The sequence below is a fragment of the Melozone crissalis genome, unplaced genomic scaffold (genome assembly GCF_028551555.1).
Source record: "Melozone crissalis strain CALT ecotype California unplaced genomic scaffold, PUWL_Pcris_2 ptg000013l_1, whole genome shotgun sequence".
Taxonomy (NCBI): Eukaryota; Metazoa; Chordata; class Aves; order Passeriformes; family Passerellidae; genus Melozone; species Melozone crissalis.
Window position 1 is genome coordinate 12,785,310 of NW_026535791.1, and position 22,973 is coordinate 12,808,282.

A 22,973-nucleotide genomic window follows, 5' to 3' on the forward strand; every position below is an offset into this window, starting at 1 on the left:
CTTTAATTTTCTGCTCCCTTAGCTTCCTGAGCCAGCCCTTCACATCTGGAGAAGACCAGTGGTGGCTCAAAGAGGTCAGTGTGAAGGGGAGAAGGTATATCTTGTCTAGTAGTATTTAACTGTTGGATTGTTATCCCTTCACAATCTGATTTACACCATTAAATCTGCTGGGGAGGCTCCTTGGCTCACCTGACACTTGTCTCCCTTCTCAGGCAAAGCAAATGTTGCAGTCAGCTTTGAACTTGATTTTGTGTGTATTTAAGAAGTACAGCAAGTACAAAATAGGAATATATAATGTACTAGTTTCTGCAGAACAGGAGACAAATTTGTATCTTCTTCATTCAAACACCTGTTACTGAATTACTCATTTCCCTCATACTCTGTCATGTCTCATCAGCTGAGGACCTCTTCTTGAGATTTTTAACCTTTGTTATTGTCAGATTCAGTAACAGGTGGACTTTGGAGGTGGTGATAGAGTAAGTGATTCTCAAAATGCGCTTGGGAAAACAGCTTCCTTTCAAGACTTGTAAGCCTTGATGGAGAGGTGTTTTGTTGAGTGTTCCAGTCCCACTGCAGACTTGCTAGTGTGGAACACAGAGCTCATCTGTGTGAGGAGACGGTGGTCAGTCACACAGGGTGCTAGTGTGGTGTGTGCCCAGGCTTTCAGAGGTGCAGTAGGGGATTCCTGAGTAGGTACCATGTCAGATTTCAGGTTTGCAGCTCCTGGAGTGCCAGTCCTTGCCTTTTATTAGTCAGCTACAGGGTAAGTCTGAAGGTTGATGAAATTCTGCAGAGAGTTGTTGTGTCCTGCTTAGGTAACTGAGGTCACCACTCACCAGCAGATAACTCTTTGCATGCAGATTTTTATCATCAGGGCCTCTCACTTCTCATGCACATGTAATGTTAGGTGCAAAGTCAGTGGTAGTGATTTCTCTGCAATAAAAATCTGTCTTTCAGCCAGATACAGGAGGCTTTCCACATCAGGAGAGCGTCCTGAAATGAGAGCCCTGCTGTGATTCATCAGGATCCTGTTAACCACTGTTTGCCATGTGTGCAAGAAGAGTCTGTAGTGTTCATAGCACTGATCAAACAGCACTGAGGAGCAGCCTTCCAGACAAGGAGAGGCATTAAAGGAGCACTGACATGTGCAATCAATGTGATAGCATCTTTTCTTTTAGTGGAAGGATGTGTAAACTGGAATTTTAAGAAACTGAAGGAATACTCAAGGAGAGCAGTATGATACCCAAAATGTTCAAGTAATGTAAGCACATGGATTCTCTGTTTCTGTCACATTAAAAAGTGAGGTAGAAGCATCTAGAATTTAGGATACTGAAATGATTAAATCAAAAGGGCAGCTGACAAGGTTCATAAGACTGAGATGTTGCTAGAGTGTATTTTCTAGTTCCTAATGCTCCATCTTCTTCCTGCGTTGTCAGCTGGGTTTGTTGTTTTCTCTTGCATTTGAGCAGAATGATCTCTTCATAGATTTAATTAGGCAGCTAGCACATGTTTAATCTTTTTTTTTCTGCCTTTTGATTATATCTTTCAAAAAAACAGCAAAGAAAATCTGATTTCATTTGGGCCATGTAATGGTATACCAAAAAAGTCTGCTGTGGTTGAATATAGCCTAGCTCTCTAGGGACCTGATTTATTGGTTTTTTTTCATGGCACCCTGTGAATGTATGCAAATTGCAATTATTTTCTCATTTTATAGATGGAATAACAAAATTTTTTTTCCCCAGTTCACAGGGAAGTGTTTATAAATCTATAATGGATTCATAGAATGATCATCCCAGGTACTTTGGTATTACAGTTGAAGACTGTTTACGTATTTGAAAAGGGAGTGTCTTTATTCAAACACAGATTGCACAAGAAGGTATCTGGCTGTATTTAGCCTTGTATGTTTTCTTTATTTTTCTTCTTGCTAAGGGAAACTAGTATAAATATTTGGCACGCTTAAGAATCTCTGGTCTTCTGGTGTTTGCCCCAGAAATCTGTGAAGCCTTTCTGACCAAACACTTAATTTTGTAATAAATTTCTTAAAAGTGGTTATCTACAATTTCTACAATCTACAATATAAGTTTTTACATTTGAAAGTATTTAAATCTTTATGTTGATCTGAAGATCATAATTTTAGTCAGTTGTTTGCACCTAGTTACCATGAAAGATCCTAATTTGGCTTTGCTGCTTTGATGTCCTGTACACCAGTGAATATGGTATTTTGTCTATGAAATATGGCATTAGGTGGTAGGTTTGATTTCTGGTAACATCTGTTAGTAAAAAAATGTAATTGTACCTGAGATGGTCTCGTAGACTCTTCTTCAGACTCTTCTAGTCTTCTGGACTATGGAATGGGAAAGGGCTTCCTTGTCTTTTGTGGAGGCAGTCAGGTTTTTCTGCCTGACTAGACAGGTCTGCTGCTTTCCCTGCTCAAAAGGGATGGGAGGGATGCTTGCTTAGAAACTTTAGGAGAGAATAGAAGAGGTGTCATGTCTTAGGCAAGACCAAGGAGTGGTGTAGGTATTTCATTTGTTCTCCCTAAAGGAGGGGTTAAGCTTCTCTTTCCAGGAAACTCTAAAGCTTTTACTATCCTGCTCATGCAATTTAGTGAAATAACTAATTGCCTTTTTAGAAGCTTGTGTACTGGCAAAAGCAGATTCCAGTAACATAAAAGTACCGAATCTCAAATCCTTGGATTTGCTTGTACCTATTTAATGTGTCAAGAAGCCTTAATCTTTTAACTTTCAAAAGAAGTATGAATAGGAATCACTTATAATTAGACTATCTTGGTTTCCACTCTTCTTGGTGTTTATTTGGTGTATACAGTATTCAGATAAGGCAGAGCTGGCATCTTTGTGAAATTCAGTATCCCCTTCTCTGTCCAAAAGAGATGAGAGGAGAAGAAAAACTCTATGCAAGTATCCATCAGTTTCTTTTGGCTGCAGCATAAATGACCAAACACTGCAGTTAAGTTTTTCAAGGTAGACCTTGTGTCAAAATGGAGATGGCAAGTGACAGCATTGCCACTACTTTTTGTGACATTCTGTGGAGAGGTTCCTTGCTCACTTAGGACCCCCAGCCAAAAGTAGCACTTGGAATTAGTTGGTGATCCTTGCTGCCTATCTGTTGGTTTGTGCAGACCAGCTGTTGCACATTGGTGACTTTATCTGGAGATGCTGTTGAATTACCTGGAAACTTGATTTTGCCTTCAGGTAGAGCCCAAATGGATGGTTCTGGTCTTTGGTCTGGTGTCAGTAAAAGTGTGATTAACGCTGTTAAGATCTACATCTGAATGGAAGTCCTGTAAAACTTTTGACAGGATATAATGTCCTTGATTCACACAATAGTAGCAACTGGAAATGAGCTAGATTTTGTATTCCTTCCTTGAGTTGTGATGTTGAATAGAGAATTCCAGCTTTTTTATTCTATGTCAAACCAGGAGATAACATGTTCATTGTATTCCGGTATTGGTGCAGTTTGTGTTGAATGCAGCCAACTTGCTTGGAGTCCAGTCTCCTAAGGGTTGTTTGATAGTTTGTACTTGTAAAGTGGATAATTGGTATATGGGAATGAAAACAGGAGTGCTCACTTCTCGCTTCTTTGCTGCTAGTAGCTCAGTATGGAGGTTGAACAGTTGCAGACAGGATATCAAGACCTTGAAAAATATCCTTACAAAAGAGCTGGTAATAAATAAACATAGCAATTGTTTTTCTGCTAAGATCTTTTGGAGCAGTAGAAGCAGACAATGTGAATGGGCAGCTCTGTCTGCTTCCACGGGGCTTTCAGGTGGGTCAGCATCATGAGCAATAATAATTGGAGGTTTGTGGCTTTCAATATTGGCATGAGAATCTGCCTTCAGTGAGGCATTACCCTCCACTAAGTAAAAGAGCTATAGTAGATCTCTCATTCATCCAGTTTGCTGAGGCTAGCCATGTTCAGATACCTGAATTATCTTGCCACAGACTAGTTAACAGCAGGCTGCTGGGCTTAATTTCAGGGGCCCCAAACTGGGGATTTTAAAAAAAAGTGTGGCATCTCCAACTGCAAAAGAACTAGTTTTCTTTTAGTGGCCTTTATTAACCCTGAGGAATATAGGTCCCAGACAAATCATGGCATAAGATAAGTAAGATAAGACAAGTAGCATAAACTCTGCACTCTGCTCTGTATGTACCTAGTACTGTGTTAAATGCTACAAGCCAAAAGGAAGATTTTAAAATATTATGGTCCTGCAGCACACAAGGAATCTCAACTAAGTTTTAATACCTTCTGCAAAATAATAGAATGTTTACCTAAAAGAAGAGCAAATACCTTTTAGGTCAAATAGTAATCAAACGAAATAAAACTGTCTTGGAGTATCAGATCAAGGTACAGATACATTTTAAGTTTGTTTGGCTGCTTTGTACTGTGGAATCCATGCCCCCTGCCTGCATTTTTAACTGGGTCAGCATAATTTAATGTGGAGCTATGATAACAAAGCCAGAAGTGAAGTTGTTCTAACTCTGTTGTCTGTACAACTGGGAAAAATTCCCCTTTTTTTTTTTCTTAGAAGGACAATTTGGAACTTTATATAGGAGCACTTGGTAATTAGGTAAGTCTGAAAATTAGGCTTGGGGAGGAAGTCTGCCTAGAACATACACTGGTTAGGGGAGAAAAGATGGGTAATAATCCATGATGCTGGTGAGTAAGGGAATAAACCTAGCTAGAAGGGTTAATTTGGACTAAACATTTGATTTACTTGGCGTGGATGTCAAATCTTTTTGTGTGTCCAAAAGAACGAGATGGGATTGGTGTACAGAGCATCATTGCTTTTAATTCCTCCAATTGTGATTAAGTAGTTGCATTCAGATCATCATGATACTATCCCAGAATTCTTCTCTCCTGTATTGTGAGATACTTGCAATTCTTGGAGTAAGGGATATACACTTTGGAGGGATATACACAAAGTGAACAGGTAGAACAGCAGTGTCACCTCCTGTCAGTGCTCTTAGTCTTTGTTTTTATCTGAAGCCAGCTGTTATCAGAACAAGTAGAATATCATCAGTTTAAGCCTCCACTTTGCATGTACTAATTATATGTCTGTGCAAATTGAGAATATTTAGCTTCTGATGTTAACCAAAGATAGGCAGCTGTCAATCTTAATCATCTCATCCATTGTATGCAAACAAGCATTTTGATGGGGTTTTTTCCTGCCCCGAATCAGCCTGGCTCCTGAGGCTTCTGCATTTTCATGTGCATTGCAGTATTTTGTACTTTTGAAGAGGTGTCAGGGAAGGAATAGGGAAAAAAGGCCAATAAAGCAATTTCTAGGGAAGATTGATGTTTACTTCATCTATACAAGCATCACCTTTTATTGTCTTGCACCTACACCTATGTTGTGAAATATAAAAATTGTACACAAGGGTATGCTCACATGCAAGAGGGAAGGCGTTAGTTACAGCCAGTCCAGCTGTTGGAACTGAGCCAGATTTGTCTTTCAGTTAGGGAGGTGGAAGTAGTCTAGAACTGACTTGCAAATGCTAAGCTGCTTGGGTTCACTGTATGTTTTATCAAGCTGCTTTACTAACCCAGCTATGTGTTCAGGATAGCTCTTTCCTCTAAGCATGTAACTTCTGATTTTCTGAGACCTGTTTCTGTAATGTTGAGAGACAAAAGCAGAAATAGAGAATTTAATGATGTTTGTAGATTCAGAGAAATTAGAATTGGTCAGTGAATTTTTTCTCTCAATTTAATAGCTGAATTTTCAAAAGAATTAAATACACATCTTACTAAAGTTCCTGGAAACATAACTTGTGTATCCAGAGGATAGCCAAAGCTGACATTGAGGTGTGGTGTTCATCTTGATGCCTTGAAAGGCTGCCCAGAACAGAGGCTAGACAGTGTTAAAGGAATAAAGTAGGGATTTATTAAAAGGCCCTCAAAGGATACAGCTTGGGCAGTGCAAGAGCCTGGCTGTGCCTCCACCCAAGGTGGACACTGGGCCACAAATTTTCACACTTTTATAAGTTTTGGTCCATTTACATATTGGGGTTAATTGTCCAATTCCAGCTTCAGGGTATGCAGTCCCATCCTCCCAGACTGCTCTCCTCAGTTCTCTGTTGTTTACACGTTTTGGGCCTGAAGCTGCAATGGTGTCCTGGTTCTCAAGCTGGATATGGATTGTTTTGTCTAACTAAACTGTGAGGAGAACTTGCTAACACTTTATATGAAGTTCAGAGTTATGTACCAATGCAGTACAGAACATGAAAAATATGAAAGCTAAAACTTAAGGTGTGAGTCTTGTCAAGAGGGTGCTGTCTTTCCCGCTGCCATGGGCGAGCTGGAGGCTGGCCCGCAGGAGAGTGGGGGTAGGCAGCTAGCTGGCAGTATTGACGTGCTGCCTGGGTAAAAACATCTGCTTCCTCCCTCTTAATTTCTGATGGCTTGTGGACTTGCTTGCTGAAGTTGTAATGGAAGTGGTCTAAATGTTGATTAAAAGTTGACACTGTTGAGGTATCCCACTTAATTCCCACTTATTGAGGTGGATGCTCAGGATGAGCACCCCACTGAGCTCCCTATGTTGTTGTTACAATGGTAGATAGATTTTTAGTTGGTAATGCTGGTTATGCTTTAATCTTCCTTCTGACACAATTGGTATAGCTAAAAGTAGTTAAAATTATTAGAATTCATACCACTTACTGTTGCAGCATTTGATTATTTTTTTCTGTGCAGCAAATCTACATTATTAAGCACTATGTACATGAAACTTAATTTTTAATTTTGTTTAAGGATTCTGTGTCCCAGGGTACAGCTAGTCAGGAGGTCAGGTCATTACATTTCATTTTGTATCACCCACATATTTAAATAGTTTTGGTTTGCTGATTTCTGCTGTAACTGGGGATGAAGTAGTCTTACCAAGTGTCCAGAATTCTGTGACTCCAGAAGTGATATACTTAAGGGACTTCAAAGTGTTTATAGTCAATTAAGATTGATTTTTAGGTATGAAGTAGAAATTTAAAATTAACCGAAACCCTAAGACTAGTTTTCATGTTTAATTGTGGATGAGATTTGGTTGCTTAAAGTAGTAACATTGTTTTAAAACATTGTGTCATAAATGGATGACTACTCTGTCTGCTTTGTCTAAGGTGTGATTTTTATCCTTTTGGATTAGCTTGATTTTTTTTTTTTCCCCCCTGCAACCTTGTATAACTATAGTAAGGTTTGGGTTTTTGTCCCGTTTCCTCCCCTGCCCCAGTACACCACTTTATGTATTTGCTACAGAGGAGTTTGAAAAATGTTATCTTGTTCTCATGTACAAGTACAGCTGATTGTTTTTGGGATTCCTTGAAATTTATTTTCTTTTTTAGTCTGCAGAAGCTATATGGGTTGTCTTTTCAAGTAGTTTAATGTATTTTTATTATAACTGCATAACGATTATGCAGTTAAATAGTTTTTATGTTAAACAAAGACTCGAAAAGCTTGTTGGACTTACCTCCATAAAATCTCAATGTTATTCAACATTTGAAAGTAATCCTTTTTTCCCAGAAAGGTCTGCATGGCTTGTGGTAGGGCACCAAGTGGCAGTGTGACAGGAGTGGTATTGGCTCTTTAACATGTGATGAGCACGTACATCCTGTGCACTCTCATATGCAGTTTCACAAATGGTGCTTGTGCAGTGTGTATGGTTCGGTAAAAGGCTTCCAAATATTTGAAAAATAATTCTTTGAATTGCTGGTGGTACAGCTTATGCTGATAAATCAGAATTTCAGAGGCCATTGATTTTTGATATCGAGAGTTCGATGCAGTTTTGTGTTCTGTCATAAAACAAGTAGCAACTGAAAAATAAGGAAGACATTTCTCTTCACCTCAGGTGGCTGAAACTGAACTTTTGAGTTTCTTGTCATCTTGTTGAGAGAGATGCCACCCTTGTTGAGAGATCTGAAACATTGATCTGATGAGTACAGCTGTATTCTGTGTTCCTTCTGCCCATTGAGTGTGTCAAAGGCAGTTTTACAAGGACCGTGGCATTCTTTTCCTCTTTTTTTCCCCTCAAGGTCTAGTGTCTTTTAAATCTCTCGTCTTTTGTCAGCTTCGCGTTTCTGTGTTTTATATCACAGTGAAACAAAGTTCCCTTGCAGCCCTTAACATAGCAACCCTAATGTGTGCAGTGATTTTCTTCTTTGGCATATGAAATTAATTTCAGATTTGAGGGAACTAGGAATTATTTTTCCTTCAAGTGGAAGGTGGTAAGGAGTGATTCTTCATAGGTAACTGTGTCTGACTTTGTAAGAACATTCAGAGTAGAAGTGAAACACTGATTTATCCAACAACATCTAGCAGATCTTTTGGGGTTTTTATGCTTTATTTTATAAAATAACAAAATGCTGAGGAATTTGAAATTAGAAATACTGCTCGACATCTACTTTGACTTGTAACAAGACTTAGAGTACTTGGTGCATTACTGTGGTCATGTCAGCCTATCAAACATACTGGTAAATAATTGTTCCTTACATATGGTGAACTGGGGAGAAGAAATCTCTTGTTACAAAAGCCTTATGAACTTAAGTCTGCCTTGAGTCATGTATAACAATTGGGATGTGATGTTGTAGCACAGCTTGATAAGTGCTGTGTTCTTGTTTCTTACTGCTGACTGGCAGTTACTCGTTTTTACTGTTTGCACGTAGGGCACGGTGCATTAATACCTTGTGTTTAGGGTGTCCTCGTGGTTCAGATGCTGCAGCTGTCATCATTTTGTGATTTGTAGGATTTTGCCTGTGCCATATTTTCCCTGTCTGAGATTTGGAGACTGTTGTTTTTTTATCCAGTGAAACAGTTCAGCCTTAGCTTGGGGGTTAGTGTTGAGATGTGCTGTTTCAGTGTTCCATGAAGTTACTTGTTTGAGCGCATTATGTTGAGATGTGATCACAGTCAGAAGCTGTGGATGTCAAACCCTGGTTTAGAGCCATTGGTAACCTCTTGCTAGGCTTCAACTGGTGTGGTATCTATAAACTTCAGCAGATGTCCTCCCAGCCTGGAACCTGGGAATGAATCCTGGGTTAGGTTGCAGAATAATTTCATCTCTTCTCTCTGTCTTATCTGACATGCATTAGCATGAAAATGTTTAGCCTTTCCACTAGGGTATAAATCCCTTGTAAATACCTCTCAGTCCCCTACATGCTGGGTCTTGCAGGTTGTGTAAAAGCGTGTTATTCTGCTTACAGTGGTAATGATTCCTAGAAGGGAGACTAGCAGTGGTACTTAAGACTGCTTCTTTTATATGCTATTGCATTATAATATGTGTGTCTTTTCTGAGGCTGTAGGAAGGTGCTGATGACCTGCTGTATTTCTAAAATTTCTGAAACACAAGCTTTAAATACTTTCAAGAAATAGCAAATCAGGACAAAAAATTATCTGAATCATTTAGGTCTGTTTTTTGGGGAGTAAAATCTGGGCTTTGTCAATCTTCCTGTCCTATCCTGTCCCACTCTTCTCACCTCACCCTACCAGATAAGATTGGAAATTGTGCCTTTTGGTCTGCAAGTTTTAAAGTAAAACTTCCAAAAGTCCAGCAAGAGTGTGCAGAATGTGGTGCTATATATGTAACTGCATTTCTTGTAATTGGATGAAGCTGAAATATATTTTAGGTCTTTCAAGGCAAGGATGACTAGATTGTGGGCATTCAGAGTCTTACCGTAGAGCAGTCTGTCACTAGTGTATCAGCACCAATGGTAAAGAGGAGAAAATCAAGCTGGGCAACAGTCTGGAGAAATCCCCAGTAAGAAGCTTGAACAGAATTAGGTAATCAAGCCAATGTGAAGTGCATTCATGTGTTTTTCATGTCTGTGATTGCCACAATTGGCAAGTATGAATTAAGTGGAATCCGTGGGATTAAACACATTGATATGCAGTGGTCATGTCATGTGTCAGGGACACAAAGTGTTGGGTTAGAAGCAGTGTCAGCAGACCTCAAGCAAGGAGCACTGCTCATGATCCAGCCATGGCAACCAAGTTTAACTGCCAGAATGCACCACAGGCTCTTTGGGAACTTCAGTCCCATGTGCTTGTAGGAAGCCTCTAGCCCCCAACATTCTATCACTGATTCTTGGTGATCTTGATGGCCCTGACAAATGGACTTCTTTTGAAAAAGATGCTGTGCCAGCAGGAGAGCCCTGGGAGCCCTTAGTTCAGTGGGGGGCACTAAACTGTTTAGTAACAGTTATTGGTTCCAACTGGTATCCCACTTATCAACCTGTACTGCCTTTAAAAGGAGGAAGGTGAAAAGTACCAGAGCTGCTTTAAGGAGAAAGCACTCATAGTAGGTTTAAAATGAAATACAAAAAAACTCCTAAAAGGGTAAAACCCAGGTAATATGGAGATTGCATAAAGAGTATTAGAACTCAAAAAATTTGTGGTACTGGACAACAAAAATGTCTTCAGAGGTGATAGCTTTTTTTATCAATCTTTCTAAAGAGTGGTAGCTCTCTAAATGAGGAAAAGATGGGAGGTTTGTGTACATTAAATGTGAAAACTGTGTGTAATGGAGTAGTGAAATATTTTGAAGATCAACTTGATAAAAAAGAAGAAAGAGTAAAAAAATATTGAGACAGATTTGTAATAGGGTAGGATCGGACAGGATGAAGCAATGGAAGCATGAAACAAAGATAAAACCCTAATGGAAAATCTGAGTGAAGATTTGCCCTTAGAAAGAAGCTTGGAGTCTTCCCAATGGAGACTTTAGTGATGGCTGACTCTCGAGTAACTGTCTTTAGTCAAAATATTGTTAGAGAAGGTTTTAGAGTAAATTGATGAAATGAGTAGTAATGTCTTGCCTGGGACTGCCCTGTATTTGGGTTTTTTCTAAACCAGAAATATCCAACTGCTGAGCACAGCATATAGTGCTCCTTAAATCTGCCCTGCTTCCAGAAGAGTGGTAGGTGATAAATGTTATCATTGTCTTCTAAAGAACTTCAGATTTAGTCTCTCTCTTTCCCTGTTCAGTATAAGTGTTCTAAAGTATTCTTGCATAGATAAATGAGTAAATTGTAGGTAGGGAGCAAATCTAAAAGTAAATTGTGCCTTGCATCAGTTTAATCACTGAGACTTCAAATTTGGCATGTGCAATATTGGAGTTTGGAGAGGAAAATTCTAGTGGACATTTGAGTTGACTGGTTATGGTAGGGTACACCTCAAACTCAAAATTTAAGATGAGTAGGAATAAAAGGTGAGATTTTAGGGGAAGGTGGGATGGTGTTGCTAGTGAAAAGTTTAGTAAAGAGTTTTGGTGTTTAGAATACAGAATGATCAAGAAAAGGAGACTTTACAGCATTGTTTAGTTACATTTTTATTGAAATGTGGAGTTAAAGAATCGTGAAATGACGTGAGTGGAAAGGAGCCTTGGAGACCCAGTTCCAACCCTCCTGCCATGGGCAAGAATGCCTTCCACAAGACCAGCTTGTTCAAAGCCTTATCCCACTTGGTCTTGAACAATTCCAGGGTTGGAATATGCACAACTTTTCTGGGAAGCCTGTGCCACTGCCTTAACCACCTCACAGTAAAGAATTTCTCCTAATGTCTTGTGTAAACCTGCCCTCTTTCAGTTGAAAGCCATTCCCCCTTGTCCTATCACTCCGTGCTCTGGTAAAAAATCCCTTTCCAGCTCTCTTGTATCCCCCTTTAGTACTGGGAGGCAGCTGTCACAGGGAAGAAGTGTTGAAAAACTTCAGGCTATGTGGTGTTCTTAAATTTGACACAGTTATTAAGATTATTCAAATATAAAGTTCTAATAAAACAAGAAATTTGCATGACTGGTCTTGATAGTTGCATATGATGACTTCTTGGATTCTTTGTTCAGACAAATGAACCTACACAGTGCCCTCCCATTCCCCAGCTATCCAGTCCCTATCATACTGAGCTGTTGCAGCAGGCTTAGATGGTCACATATCAAATGGTTTACCAAAATGATGAGGGGGGAAATGACATGCAGTTCTGGTGGATGCTGTAGTGCTGGTGTCCTCTGACAGTGATGAGGACTTATTTTGTTTGAAGCAGTAGAGTTCAATCCTGTAGATGTAAAAGGAGCATTTTGTCCATGTTTACATGAGTGAGCTGGTTAATCAAGTAGTAGGCAGGAAGACAAGCCTTTCTTACTCTCAAGTGAATGTAAGGTAGTGAATTTCATGGAGAATTTCATGAATTTTATAATGGAGACAAGATAGCTTCAGGGAGACCTCATTGCAGCCTTCCACTACTTTAAGGGGGCTTACAAAAAGGAGGGAGAGAGGGTGTTTATATGGGCAGGTAGCAAGAGGACAAAGGACAGTGTTTTTAAATTGAAAGAGGAGGTTTAGATTAGATGTCAGGAAGATTCTTTACTGAGGGGGTGGTGAGGCACAGGTTGTCCAGAGAAGTTGCCCCATCCCTGGCAGTGATCAAGGCAGGCTGGATGGGGCTCTGAGCAACCTGGTCTAGTGAGCAGCACCCCTGCCCACGGCACTGCTGTGCAAACTGGCTGAGAGCAGTGAAGCTGTTGTAGTTCTGTCCTGTATATATTCATGGTGTGAAATCAACTCATTTTTTCTATCTGTGTTTCATCTTTAGCATGTTTGGTGTTTTCTTAGGTGGCTGATGGGGAGTGCCTGTGTTTACTGTTTGGTGCTGGTCTTCACTGGTATCTTTTTTGCTCAGGGAGTTATTTGCCCTAACTCAAAAGGAACATGATAGTGGCAGTGAGGGTCAGTAGGATAGGACATAGGAAGTATTTTAAAAGGCTAATTTTAGTTAGTGTGGGTGATCTTGCTGGACTGCCAGCAGTCATCCAGTCCTGTTCTCCTTTGAATTGCATTCTGATGGTGTATGTCTTTTCCACTGATAGTTGAATGAACCTAAGGAGATTGCCTTCAGTAGGCTAAAATTCTTTTTCAGTTTTCTGGTCTCTCTTATCTGAGAGGTGCAGCAGCATTGTCAGGAATGCATTCGGAGTGTGCAGTATCTTTAAGGAGCTGAGATACTTATGGGCTGGTTTTCCTTTGTAGTGTTTCAGCTGCAGATCCTAAGGAGACTCAGTACCACTGTACTACTTTGTTTCCTTTTTCTGCAAGCCTGATCAGTCTTGTTGCATAGAGCTCAGTCATGATTGACTTTGGCCAGAGAACTGGTATAGGTTATGTGTTTAGGTTGTGAATGCAATTATATGGGAATATGAGATTGTCTGATATGAGAACCTGGATTTTCTGCTGCCTATGGTCTGCACATATAAACACCTGGAGAGTCATTTCAGTGAAAACACCTGGAGAATCATTCTAGTGAAAACTCCATGGGGAAGTTGATATTTTGTACCTTTGGGATACTTCTTGAGGTAAAAGCTATCTGTAAGGTGTATGATAAAAAAAAAGAGAACAAATCAAACAAACAAAAAAAACCCAACCGAAGCAAAACATCACAAAAACCATGTGCATCCTCCTAGAAAAGATTGAGTTATAAATTATGCACAGTTTTCCATGTCTTTTGATGAATAACTGCACTTTTTTAACCTAGAAACAGCTGATTCCAAACTGAATACTACTTTCTTGACATACTTTTTTTTTTTTTTAAACAGACTATGAGAAGACACAGAAATGAAGTTACAATTGAATTGCGGAAGGTGAGTCTGCTTTTCTTTATCAACTATGTTGCTTTGCTAAAAGTGCTCTGGTGCCTTAAATAAATATTTTCCATAAGCTTTGCTTTATAGCCCCAAACTTATATAGAAAAGGTGTAAATTTGGTAAATACTACCTGTGGATTCTAATTTATTTTTCATCTCCAATTTGTGAAGCTCAGTACAACAGAACAGTACTGCTTTACTCCAGTGTATCACTTGGAAATAATCCATATTCAGTTTCTGTACCAGTTATTACAGTGGAGCTCTCAGCTGTTCAAATGTTTAAAATCTCTGAATGGGAAAAGGGAGAGTTTTAGCATTTAGAAAGTAAGGTTGTTAATTTATCTTGTTTTCTGAAAATTATTGCTTCCATGCTGTAAAGGGAGTTAATTTGGGGGTCAGATTTTGGCTGCATTGGGTAAATGTCAGTATGGCTGGGAAGATCATGAGTATGAGAGCTGATCTAGTTTACTGCTCTGCCTAATTAGAGCATTTGTTACACCCTCATCTTTCATAACTCTTCCTTTGCTGCCTTTCTCAGCATCTCAGAGAGAAGGGGTAAACTTTTATTTGCTTTTAGGTACCTTCAGTGTATTTGAAGACTTCATACTGGCCCCTTTACATTTATCCTGTTGAGACAGATTCAGTTCTTCACCCTTTTCTTGAACACTCTCTTTCCTAGATTTGACTTGTTGCTGCTTCATAGATCCAAATGGCCTGAATTTTTCTGGAAGTGTGGAAATCTGAAAGGATGCAGGCTGCAGCTGAGTTTTAGATGGAATAGTGAAAACCAGTTCCTGATACTGTTTGCCTCTTTATACTAAGTATGTTGTTGACAGGCACACAGTCTGTGTATGCTTTGTACACTTCTAAGAGTACCACAAAGCAAATATAGTTATTTTGTTTGCATAGTTGAATAAATGCAGATTTTTTTTTTTTTTACAATTGACTTCTGTCTCCTGAATTACATCTGCTTTTTCCAGGCTTTCCCATTCTGTTCCCCAGTATGTTTCCAGGCTTCTCTAACTTGGTATAACCTGTATTTTCTATTAGTTTCATTAATGACCTGATAAGTATTTGGTTTTAATATTCTCAATATAGCCCAAACTCCTTTTGGTCTCCTATTTGATGCTTATCTTCAGTTTGCCAGTTGACTCCTTGACAGTTTGAGTAGTGCTTGCTTAGAAGTGCACTCTCATCAAATTCTTATTTTTTTCATTATTTGCAAACTGAGAAGACAAAATCCTCGCTAAAATCAAAGTGAAGGATTTGTAAATAGAAACTGTGTTGATGGAAATTAGCTTGACTTTTGAGAAATTTTGTCTGCACTTATCACCTGATTATGTAGGAGCAACCAAAAAATCTTGTAATAGTATTTTCCTGGGATCCTTCTGTTCCTCTTGGAAAAAGGGACTTTGTTTTTTCAGGTCTTACAGAAAAACTTCTCTATCTCATTACAATATAAACTATAAACTTTTCTAAGATTCATCCTGAGACTATAATAATTAGTCAAAGAAATCTAATTTGACCCAGAAGACTGGAAAATGATCAGCAGTGGAAGTTTATCCTGACATGTTAGAGGCCCTCTTTTTTCAGAAATGGTGTAAAACTTGCTGTATAACTGTGAAATCTGTACTGGGAAAAGTCATTCGTTGCACTTGGGCAGCCTGTGCCTGCTAGCAAAGCAAACCTGTAAAAGATGGATTAACTAATGCAGCATATCCTTATACATCCTGTTAAATTGAGATGGAATGTGAGCATTCCTGTGCAATCTTGGAAGAGAACTTTGCAGTGCAAAGTGAGAGTTTTAATTTTAAATTAATTCTTATAATTGGTTTTTGTAACAGGTCACAATTTCAAGGCCAGTTTATGACAGAAGTGTGGTGGGGAGCAAGTCAGACACTTAAGGCAAGATATTATCCTGTGTGGAAGGAATCCAGCATGTGCCAGTAATATGTGAGTGAAAATGAGGAAGCCTGTGAGCTGCCAGTGACTTCTCACTGAAACCTGCACATGCAAAGATCAGTTACACATTTAAAGGGGAAGCCTGAGCACTGGATGTAGGTCAGACTGTAAATCAAGAGTGAGCAGCAGCTGCAGCACTCTTAAATGCAGGAATTGATGTTCTTGAGTGTTGGTTAAACATCTTCACTGCAGAGACCAGAAAAAATCTGCTTTAATAATAAATTCAGTGTGTGTCAGCTCAGCTGGTGCTAGTGGGCGACTGGTTTACAGTTGGAACTCTGTGGCAGATGAGATTGTGTGCCATTGCTTCTGGTACAGAATTGAGACTGAAATGTTAAGGGATATGTTTTATCAGGTTCCAGCAGTGGAAAGGATAAGTTGTAATATTGCTTCAGTGTTTACAGTTCACACTGCTGCTCTAGCATGAGTATGCCAAAATCAGGAAAATTTTGGCATGACCTTAGTAATCCACTGGTGCCTCTTCAAAGGAAAGGGATGTGTTCTCTTCATCCCAGCTACCCAGATGCTGCATGTACACCTGGCTTTGAAGAAAAGAGGCAAATTGAGTGTGTTCTTGCTCTGTACAGTTGAAGCACTACACAGTCATGAGTTTGTCTTTTGAATCAATGTGGATATAAATATTAAATGAATGGATCTGATGAAATTGCTCACATCTCTGTTTAGTAAGATGGAATAAATAAAAAATCATGGCTTTGAACAGTAGTAAACAATTTCTGCATGCATCAGTGTGAGGTGTTTATTCTCTTGAAATTACAGACATCAAGGTGCATTTGCAACACATTCTGTGTTTCAAGAATATATTATCTCTATTCACTGTCTTCACACCACAGCTCTTACTCAGGAAGAAACTATTTTTTCCCCTGCTTTTTATTTCTCAATCACTTATTCTTTGTTTAGGAATTTAATTGACAAAGATTAGCAAAGCCATCTGACATGAAAAGGTAGCAGTAGTCTGGCAGATTCCAGGTTGAGGCATGGGTTGGCATCATGGGCCAGTCAGATGACACTCCCCAGGGTCAGATGCCCTTTTACTGATTCCATATTGGCTTGGTGTTCTGTGCATTTTGAGAATGGACCTACTACATTTCTGGAAAGATAGTCTTGGTCTCTGATTATATTGTTTGTACAGCAACAGCTCTGAGAGCTTAAACAATAGCCATCTCCCTTTCCTGACCGATAACAGTGTCAGTTCTGATACTGTAAGAGGCAGGTGATAGAGACTGCATCAGGATGGAGAATATGAAGCTCTTCAGTGCAGTGTCTTGGTGAAGTCTGATTTAGAGTGTTGATCACTTGGTTTCAGCATCCCAGAAACCCAAAGGCTGCTCTGTTAGTAACAGGGATCCTGGAATTAATTGGCTTAGTCTGTCAGTCTGAATCTAGAGGAGCATGGTGGATGAGCAATGGTTAGGATTCAGTTTAAGGTTCTATATCTAAATGAACCCTGTAACTCCATTGCTCTGAGACATCCTTTGATTCTTGGTGCTTGGCTTTCTCTGAAGATGAAGTTGGTGTTGGGCCACTTGTGTGCCTAAAGAAAGGCAGTCAGTCCTTAGCCAGGTCAGTGATACATACAGTCATTGAGTTAGATGTCACCCTTCAAAGGAAGTCTTAGCACTCCTAACTTCAGCAGAAACACAGGATACTGTCCTGCTAACTGGAATCCTAAGAACTTCCATGATCACTCACAAGGTTTATTTTTGGCTTTCTTGGCAAACTCAGCTGCCTGTGAGAGCTCACAGACATGAGCACGTGAAAGCTTTAATTGCCAATTAAGTTTGGGGCAAGGCAAAGCAATTACTTGCTAAATAAGTGGCGGATTAAGAGTCATGGGCATGTCTTTTTTTACCTCTTTAAGCCCTGGCATACTGTCCTTGTTTCTACTACTTGATCTTTCTTAAAGATTGCTTATGCCCATGATAGCTCCTAAATAAAGTAGAAGACTCTTTGAATAAAGGAATCTGTCTTTTATGTTGCCGGGAGTGCTAGGGTGGAAAAATATTTTTCTGATTCTCAGTAAGTCTGAAACTCCAAAAGAAAAAGAAAGTACTTAGTTTCAGGACAGTAAAACTTGTATCAGTTAAGTGTCTTTTCCAGTTCAATGTGTATGTATAGCTTTTTTTTGCTGTAAAGAACATATTTTAGTACATAATATAAGTCTGCCAGTTTGAAGAATGACTACAATGACAGGGACACTGAAGCACTATAAGTATGTTCTTCTGGAGGCTTCCTTATCAAGTGTTAGTAGCATAAATTCTTGGAAAAGAATTTGCATTTACTCTGCCTCAACTAATTCATTTAAAAAAAATACCCTAAGAGGAAAATTACATTCCTAATGGATTCTTTTAACGGCATAGTTGAAAAGGGCTATGAAGAAATTCTTTGGAGATTTGCTTGAATCTTTGAGTGAGATCTTGCTGTTCCCTGACATAAGAGGTCTCAATCTTTGCAATCCATGCTTAGGCCATACACTGCTGTCTACTTGTTTTTAGTCAATTTGCTCCTTTTCTGAGACAGATGAGCACTAACCAAACAGGAACATTATGATGGCTCTCTGTTGTCACAAAGGTGAATTAGCAGAACTCAAATGTAGGGAAGCTGCCTACCTCTTCTAACTGTGTATCTGTAGCTAAATCTTTATCTGAAGAAGAATCTTGGAATCTGACTTGGGCTCAGTGGTAGCTTAAAAGGGATGTCCAGAAAATCTGAATCTACCTCCATCAGTGGCTTGAACCCTTAGTCTCTCCTTGGATGTAATTGCAGGGGCAAGAGCTGCTTGTTGTCATCTGTGAGTATATCTAGTACTGGCTAGCATTAGGAACTCCAATTTTTGATGTTGAAATGTTCTTGAAGTTCTGCTTTTTGTCCTCAGAAGACTCAAACAAAATAATGTTAACTTCAGTCCCTCAAGAACGTCTACTGGCTACTGAGCTCCTATTAAACTTTCCCCTGACTTGAAGAAACATTTTGTAATGGTATTTGTTATCTGCAGGCAAATATTTTCTTGTTAATTTCTTTTCCCTTTGAGTCTTGGAACCTCGCAACAGCTGGCACTCTTCACAGAGCTTTCCTGCGTGTCCAGTGCTGAAAAATATGTAGAAATTCATATTTGACACCTTTCCCAGTTCTGTTAGAGCATCCCATTGGCCATGTCCCCTCGTACTAAGTTCAGTGTAGCACAGAGCTTTTAGGAGTCTTCTGTTAAATTGTGTTTTTGAACATTTGAAACTTCCTTTAATTAGTCTTTATTTTTTTAAATTGTGTGGCCATCTTCCAAGAAGATAAAGAAAAGAAGTACCAGGATCTGCAGGACTTGAATACTTCCTGTTCACGTAGCTTGACCATCCTGCTGTCAGTGAAGCAAATGATGGGCATCTGTCATAAAAACTGGACAAGAAAGTGCTCTCCTGGTATCACTACTGTTATCTATTCATTTTGCAAGTTTACCAATGCCCTTTGTTGGCTGCTGCAGTGGGATCTCTACCAGCATGTTGGCAATACTTACAACCATCAGTCAGCACCTGTTTATGAACTTCTGTGCTTACTGTACATAGTACACATGGTTCAGGCACTGTTGAGGATCTTCCCTTTAGAAGAAGATCTGCTGCATTTTGTTAGTGACGAGGTTTTACCCTTCATCAGAATTCTTCTCTGGTGCTTGTACCTTTGAAAGGGCTCTCTCCCCAGGCTTTGAACAGGACAGCTGTATCCAGGTATGTTCATTTGTCTTCATTTTCACCACAGGAGCCTGCAGAAGGGGCCGGTGCTTTGATTTAGGCAAAGCCTTTTTGAGTTTGCTACAATATGTCCAAATACCAGCATTTTAAAGCCATGGCAGGCTGCAAATCATCTTCTTTTACCTTCTGTAGGAGAGTGATTGGCCTGTCAAATACTGGAGAGAGCATTTTACTTGTCTAGGGATTGGACACTTGCAGATGGACAACAGTATTTCAAATACCCTTAGAGACACTGTTTAGAACTGAAAGATTTCATGAACACTGACTTTATAAGAAATGCTAATTAGAATAGAAACTTTTAGTACTTCTCAGTAAGTACTAGCCTCTCTGCCTCAGGCTGCTGTGGAAACTCTTCTATATTGGTGCTGACAGTTGTTTTTCAACCCAGCCACCTGCAAACAGTGAGTAGCTACAGGAATATTGTTGCTCCTTTTTTCTTTCCTTGGCTGAGGTAATTTTTTCTGGAGCCTATCACACCATATGACTGATGGCCTGAAGACATTGCCTGCACTCACAGTAATCGTGGTGTTACTCTGTGATCAGTTACATCCTGTTAAGTTTCTTTTTCTCTCTTAAGGGGTGTAATATCTTGGCCTTAGAATATGGACTGTTACTGGTACTTGTTTTAGTTAAGGTTAACAGTAGGAGGCATTCTGGGAGGTGTGCTTATGGTGCTGAAGGATTGGATAGTTGTGTGTGCAGGTATAGAAGGCTTACTGGAACAGGAGAGGCTCTTGTTCAGCTCAGTGACTGGTGTGGGAAAATCAGGTAAATACACTACAGGTCTTTCTGCTGAAGCCATCAGTTAATGTGTTCCTGCCTGATGCACTTGGTGTGCATACACTGCTTTCTTGGTGCTCAGCTGCTGCTCCTTCCCATCTTGCTGCTCTGCAGATGCACTTGCCAACAAGCTGCCTGTGCTGCTTGTCTGTACTGATGTGCTCCATGTATGCAGCCATTGCTGCACGGCTCTGGGGCCAGTCTAGGTGGTCTTGTGCACTCTTTGAGCACCTAGTTTCTGTTCTTACAGCTTGACTAAAATTAAACTATGCTAGGTCTGTGAGATACTGTCTTCTTCATTAAAAGGTTGTTCTCATGCTTGTTTATAGTTCTAGCTTTGTTTTATCTGAAAGTAAAAATATATTGACTGGGAGGATTTCAAACTTGTTTTAAGTTATTTCTGAGATGTCTGAAAGGTAAACAAGTCCCAGAAATTTTGGACCTGGAATTGCTGTTTTTTATAACATAAAATACTGGGGACCCTTCAATACATCATTCTGTTTAGAGGCTTTTTTAGATATTACAAACCAGGTGTGGTATAATAAAATCTCTTAATGAGAACTGTGCTTATCAGATAAATGGAGACTGAAAAGCCTGCCTTTCCTTGCTAGTATACTAGATTTCTTCTAGATGTTAGAGCTAGCTCTTACTCTTTTTCAACATTTTGCACCATTAAAGAATTAAATCTTAATTAACATATAAAAAAACCAAAACCAAACATAAATAGGTGTTCAGATATATGTACTGTATCATCATCATCATCATCTTCCGTTGCATCTTCTGTCTTTGTACCTCTAGACATACCAAAAAAATATAAAGTCTAAAATTTAGAAGAGACCATTTCATAATTTTGGTATAATACTTTTAATACATTTTCAATTTGTAAAAAAGTGTAAACAGTTGATGATTTGTTTTCTTTCTTTTTAAATTACTGTTTTATGTCTTCAAATTCATTAAATTAGGAATGTTAAAAGGAAATGTTAAATGGGTATTTTACCACTGAAAAGATAATTTTATTCTTTTGTAATTCCTTAAAGGAACTAAGACTGGAGGGTGTCTTGTTTTTTGTCAGAAATTAAGCTAATAGCTTGAGTGGGAAATACCGCAAGTGCCAGTGTGCATGGAGCATGCTACTTGACACAGAAAATGCAAATAGATGTGACCAGGGAGCTTCAAAACAAGGCTTAGCTGAAAAATAATCTTTCACTGAAAAAGAATTTCTGTTACGTGTGGCAAAAAGTTAATATCATGCGGAGCTATGAGTATTGTGAATGCCTGTTAGAAAACTGATCCCCAGAGTGTGAGTTTTAATTAATTCAAATGTCATGGATTGTTGTAGATCTGTCTGATTAGCAAGCTGCCAGATTATTACAGCTAAAATACTGCAAATTCTATTTGCAGTTACAAATGCCTTTAAAAAAAGCAACCTTATCTGTACTTAAATGTTGAAAGAGTCCATTGTGCATCACCACCTTGTACTAATAAGCATTAAAAGTGGCTTTATTTTTTGTCATTTCTTTACAGAACAAAAGAGATGAACATCTTTTGAAAAAAAGAAATGTTCCTCAAGAGGAAAGCTTAGAAGATTCTGATGTTGATGCTGACTTCAAAGCAGTAAGTTCCTTGATTCTGGAATTGTTTTTAAAACTTTGGTGATGTCTCTAAACAATATATTCTGTTATCTTGCAGTTATTTGAAAGTAAATTTATGAACTGATACACTGTTAAAATAAGTTTTCTTGTATTAAATGTTTAAGAAGGTTATAATTTATCAATAAAATTACTAAAACATTTTTTTTTTTCTTTTCAAGCAAAATGTAACACTAGAAGCTATACTGCAGGTATGTTACATTTAACTTTTTTTTAACTAGAAGAGTGTGTTCTGTGCATTTTTAGTTTTTACTGTGTTTTTAATTTTTTTTTTCAGAATGCCACAAGTGACAACCCAGTGATCCAACTGAGCGCTGTCCAAGCTGCAAGGTAAAAATAAATAAAGATACAGAAACATAATTTATATAAGGTTTTTATTATAAAAGTTACTTACTTTTGCTTTCAATTTCACAGAAAACTCCTATCCAGTGACAGAAATCCACCTATTGATGACTTAATAAAATCTGGAATTTTACCAATTCTGGTAAAATGCCTAGAAAGGGATGATAAGTAAGTATTCTTTTTAAAATCTTCACTGTTACTAGAAATTTGCATTAAGAAAAAAATGATTATTTGAAACAAAACTGAGGATTCCAGCACCATATAATCTGACAGAGTGGATCACATTCCATGGTGATAGATCAGAAGTTCTCCAGGAGTATTTATTCTGCCACAGAAATGTCATTGAATTTTTTCGAGCGTGTTTGAGCATATCCAAGTAATGGAGAAAATCTTACCACATTTATCACTGGGTTTGAATATTTCAGCCTTTTACTAGCTTTTTTGAAGAAAACTGCCACAGACTTGGGTTTATTTGTGTGAAGGCAGAGAACATGCCTGGTTGTGAACAGGGGATTTTTGCAGATACATTTGTCTTTTCCATTAAGATTATTAGCTGAAGTTTCTGGTTTCTTCTCACTGCAAGGTGTTTTTCCTTCTGGCTCTCTGCTGCTCTCTTACGTGATGGCAGAACATGGTGAGCATGCTCTCTGAGTCTATTGAAAAACAAAGAGCTTCAGTAAAGAACGTAGAGAGCACTGAGCATATAGCTGCAGGCATTTAATGACATGTAAGAAACAAAACATGCCATATTCAACAAATCTTGAGCCCCTGATTTGAATAGATAGGGATTAACACAATTGAGGTAAATATTTTAGCCTGTCTTTGATCTCAGGCAGACATGAATGTATTTATAGTATTTCCATTT

General features: G+C 38.8%; 1 protein-coding gene across 1 annotated transcript in view; it reads left to right on the forward strand.

Moving 5' to 3' along the window:
• Positions 1–22,973, forward strand: part of KPNA3 (karyopherin subunit alpha 3) — a 47,801-nt gene that overhangs the window by 6,422 nt on the left and 18,406 nt on the right. Inside the window, exons 2-6 of the mRNA XM_054271688.1 lie at positions 13,571–13,615; positions 21,642–21,731; positions 21,928–21,957; positions 22,044–22,096; positions 22,181–22,276. Of these exons, the coding sequence (XP_054127663.1) occupies positions 13,571–13,615; positions 21,642–21,731; positions 21,928–21,957; positions 22,044–22,096; positions 22,181–22,276 (314 nt within the window). The remainder of the gene's footprint in view (positions 1–13,570; positions 13,616–21,641; positions 21,732–21,927; positions 21,958–22,043; positions 22,097–22,180; positions 22,277–22,973) is intronic.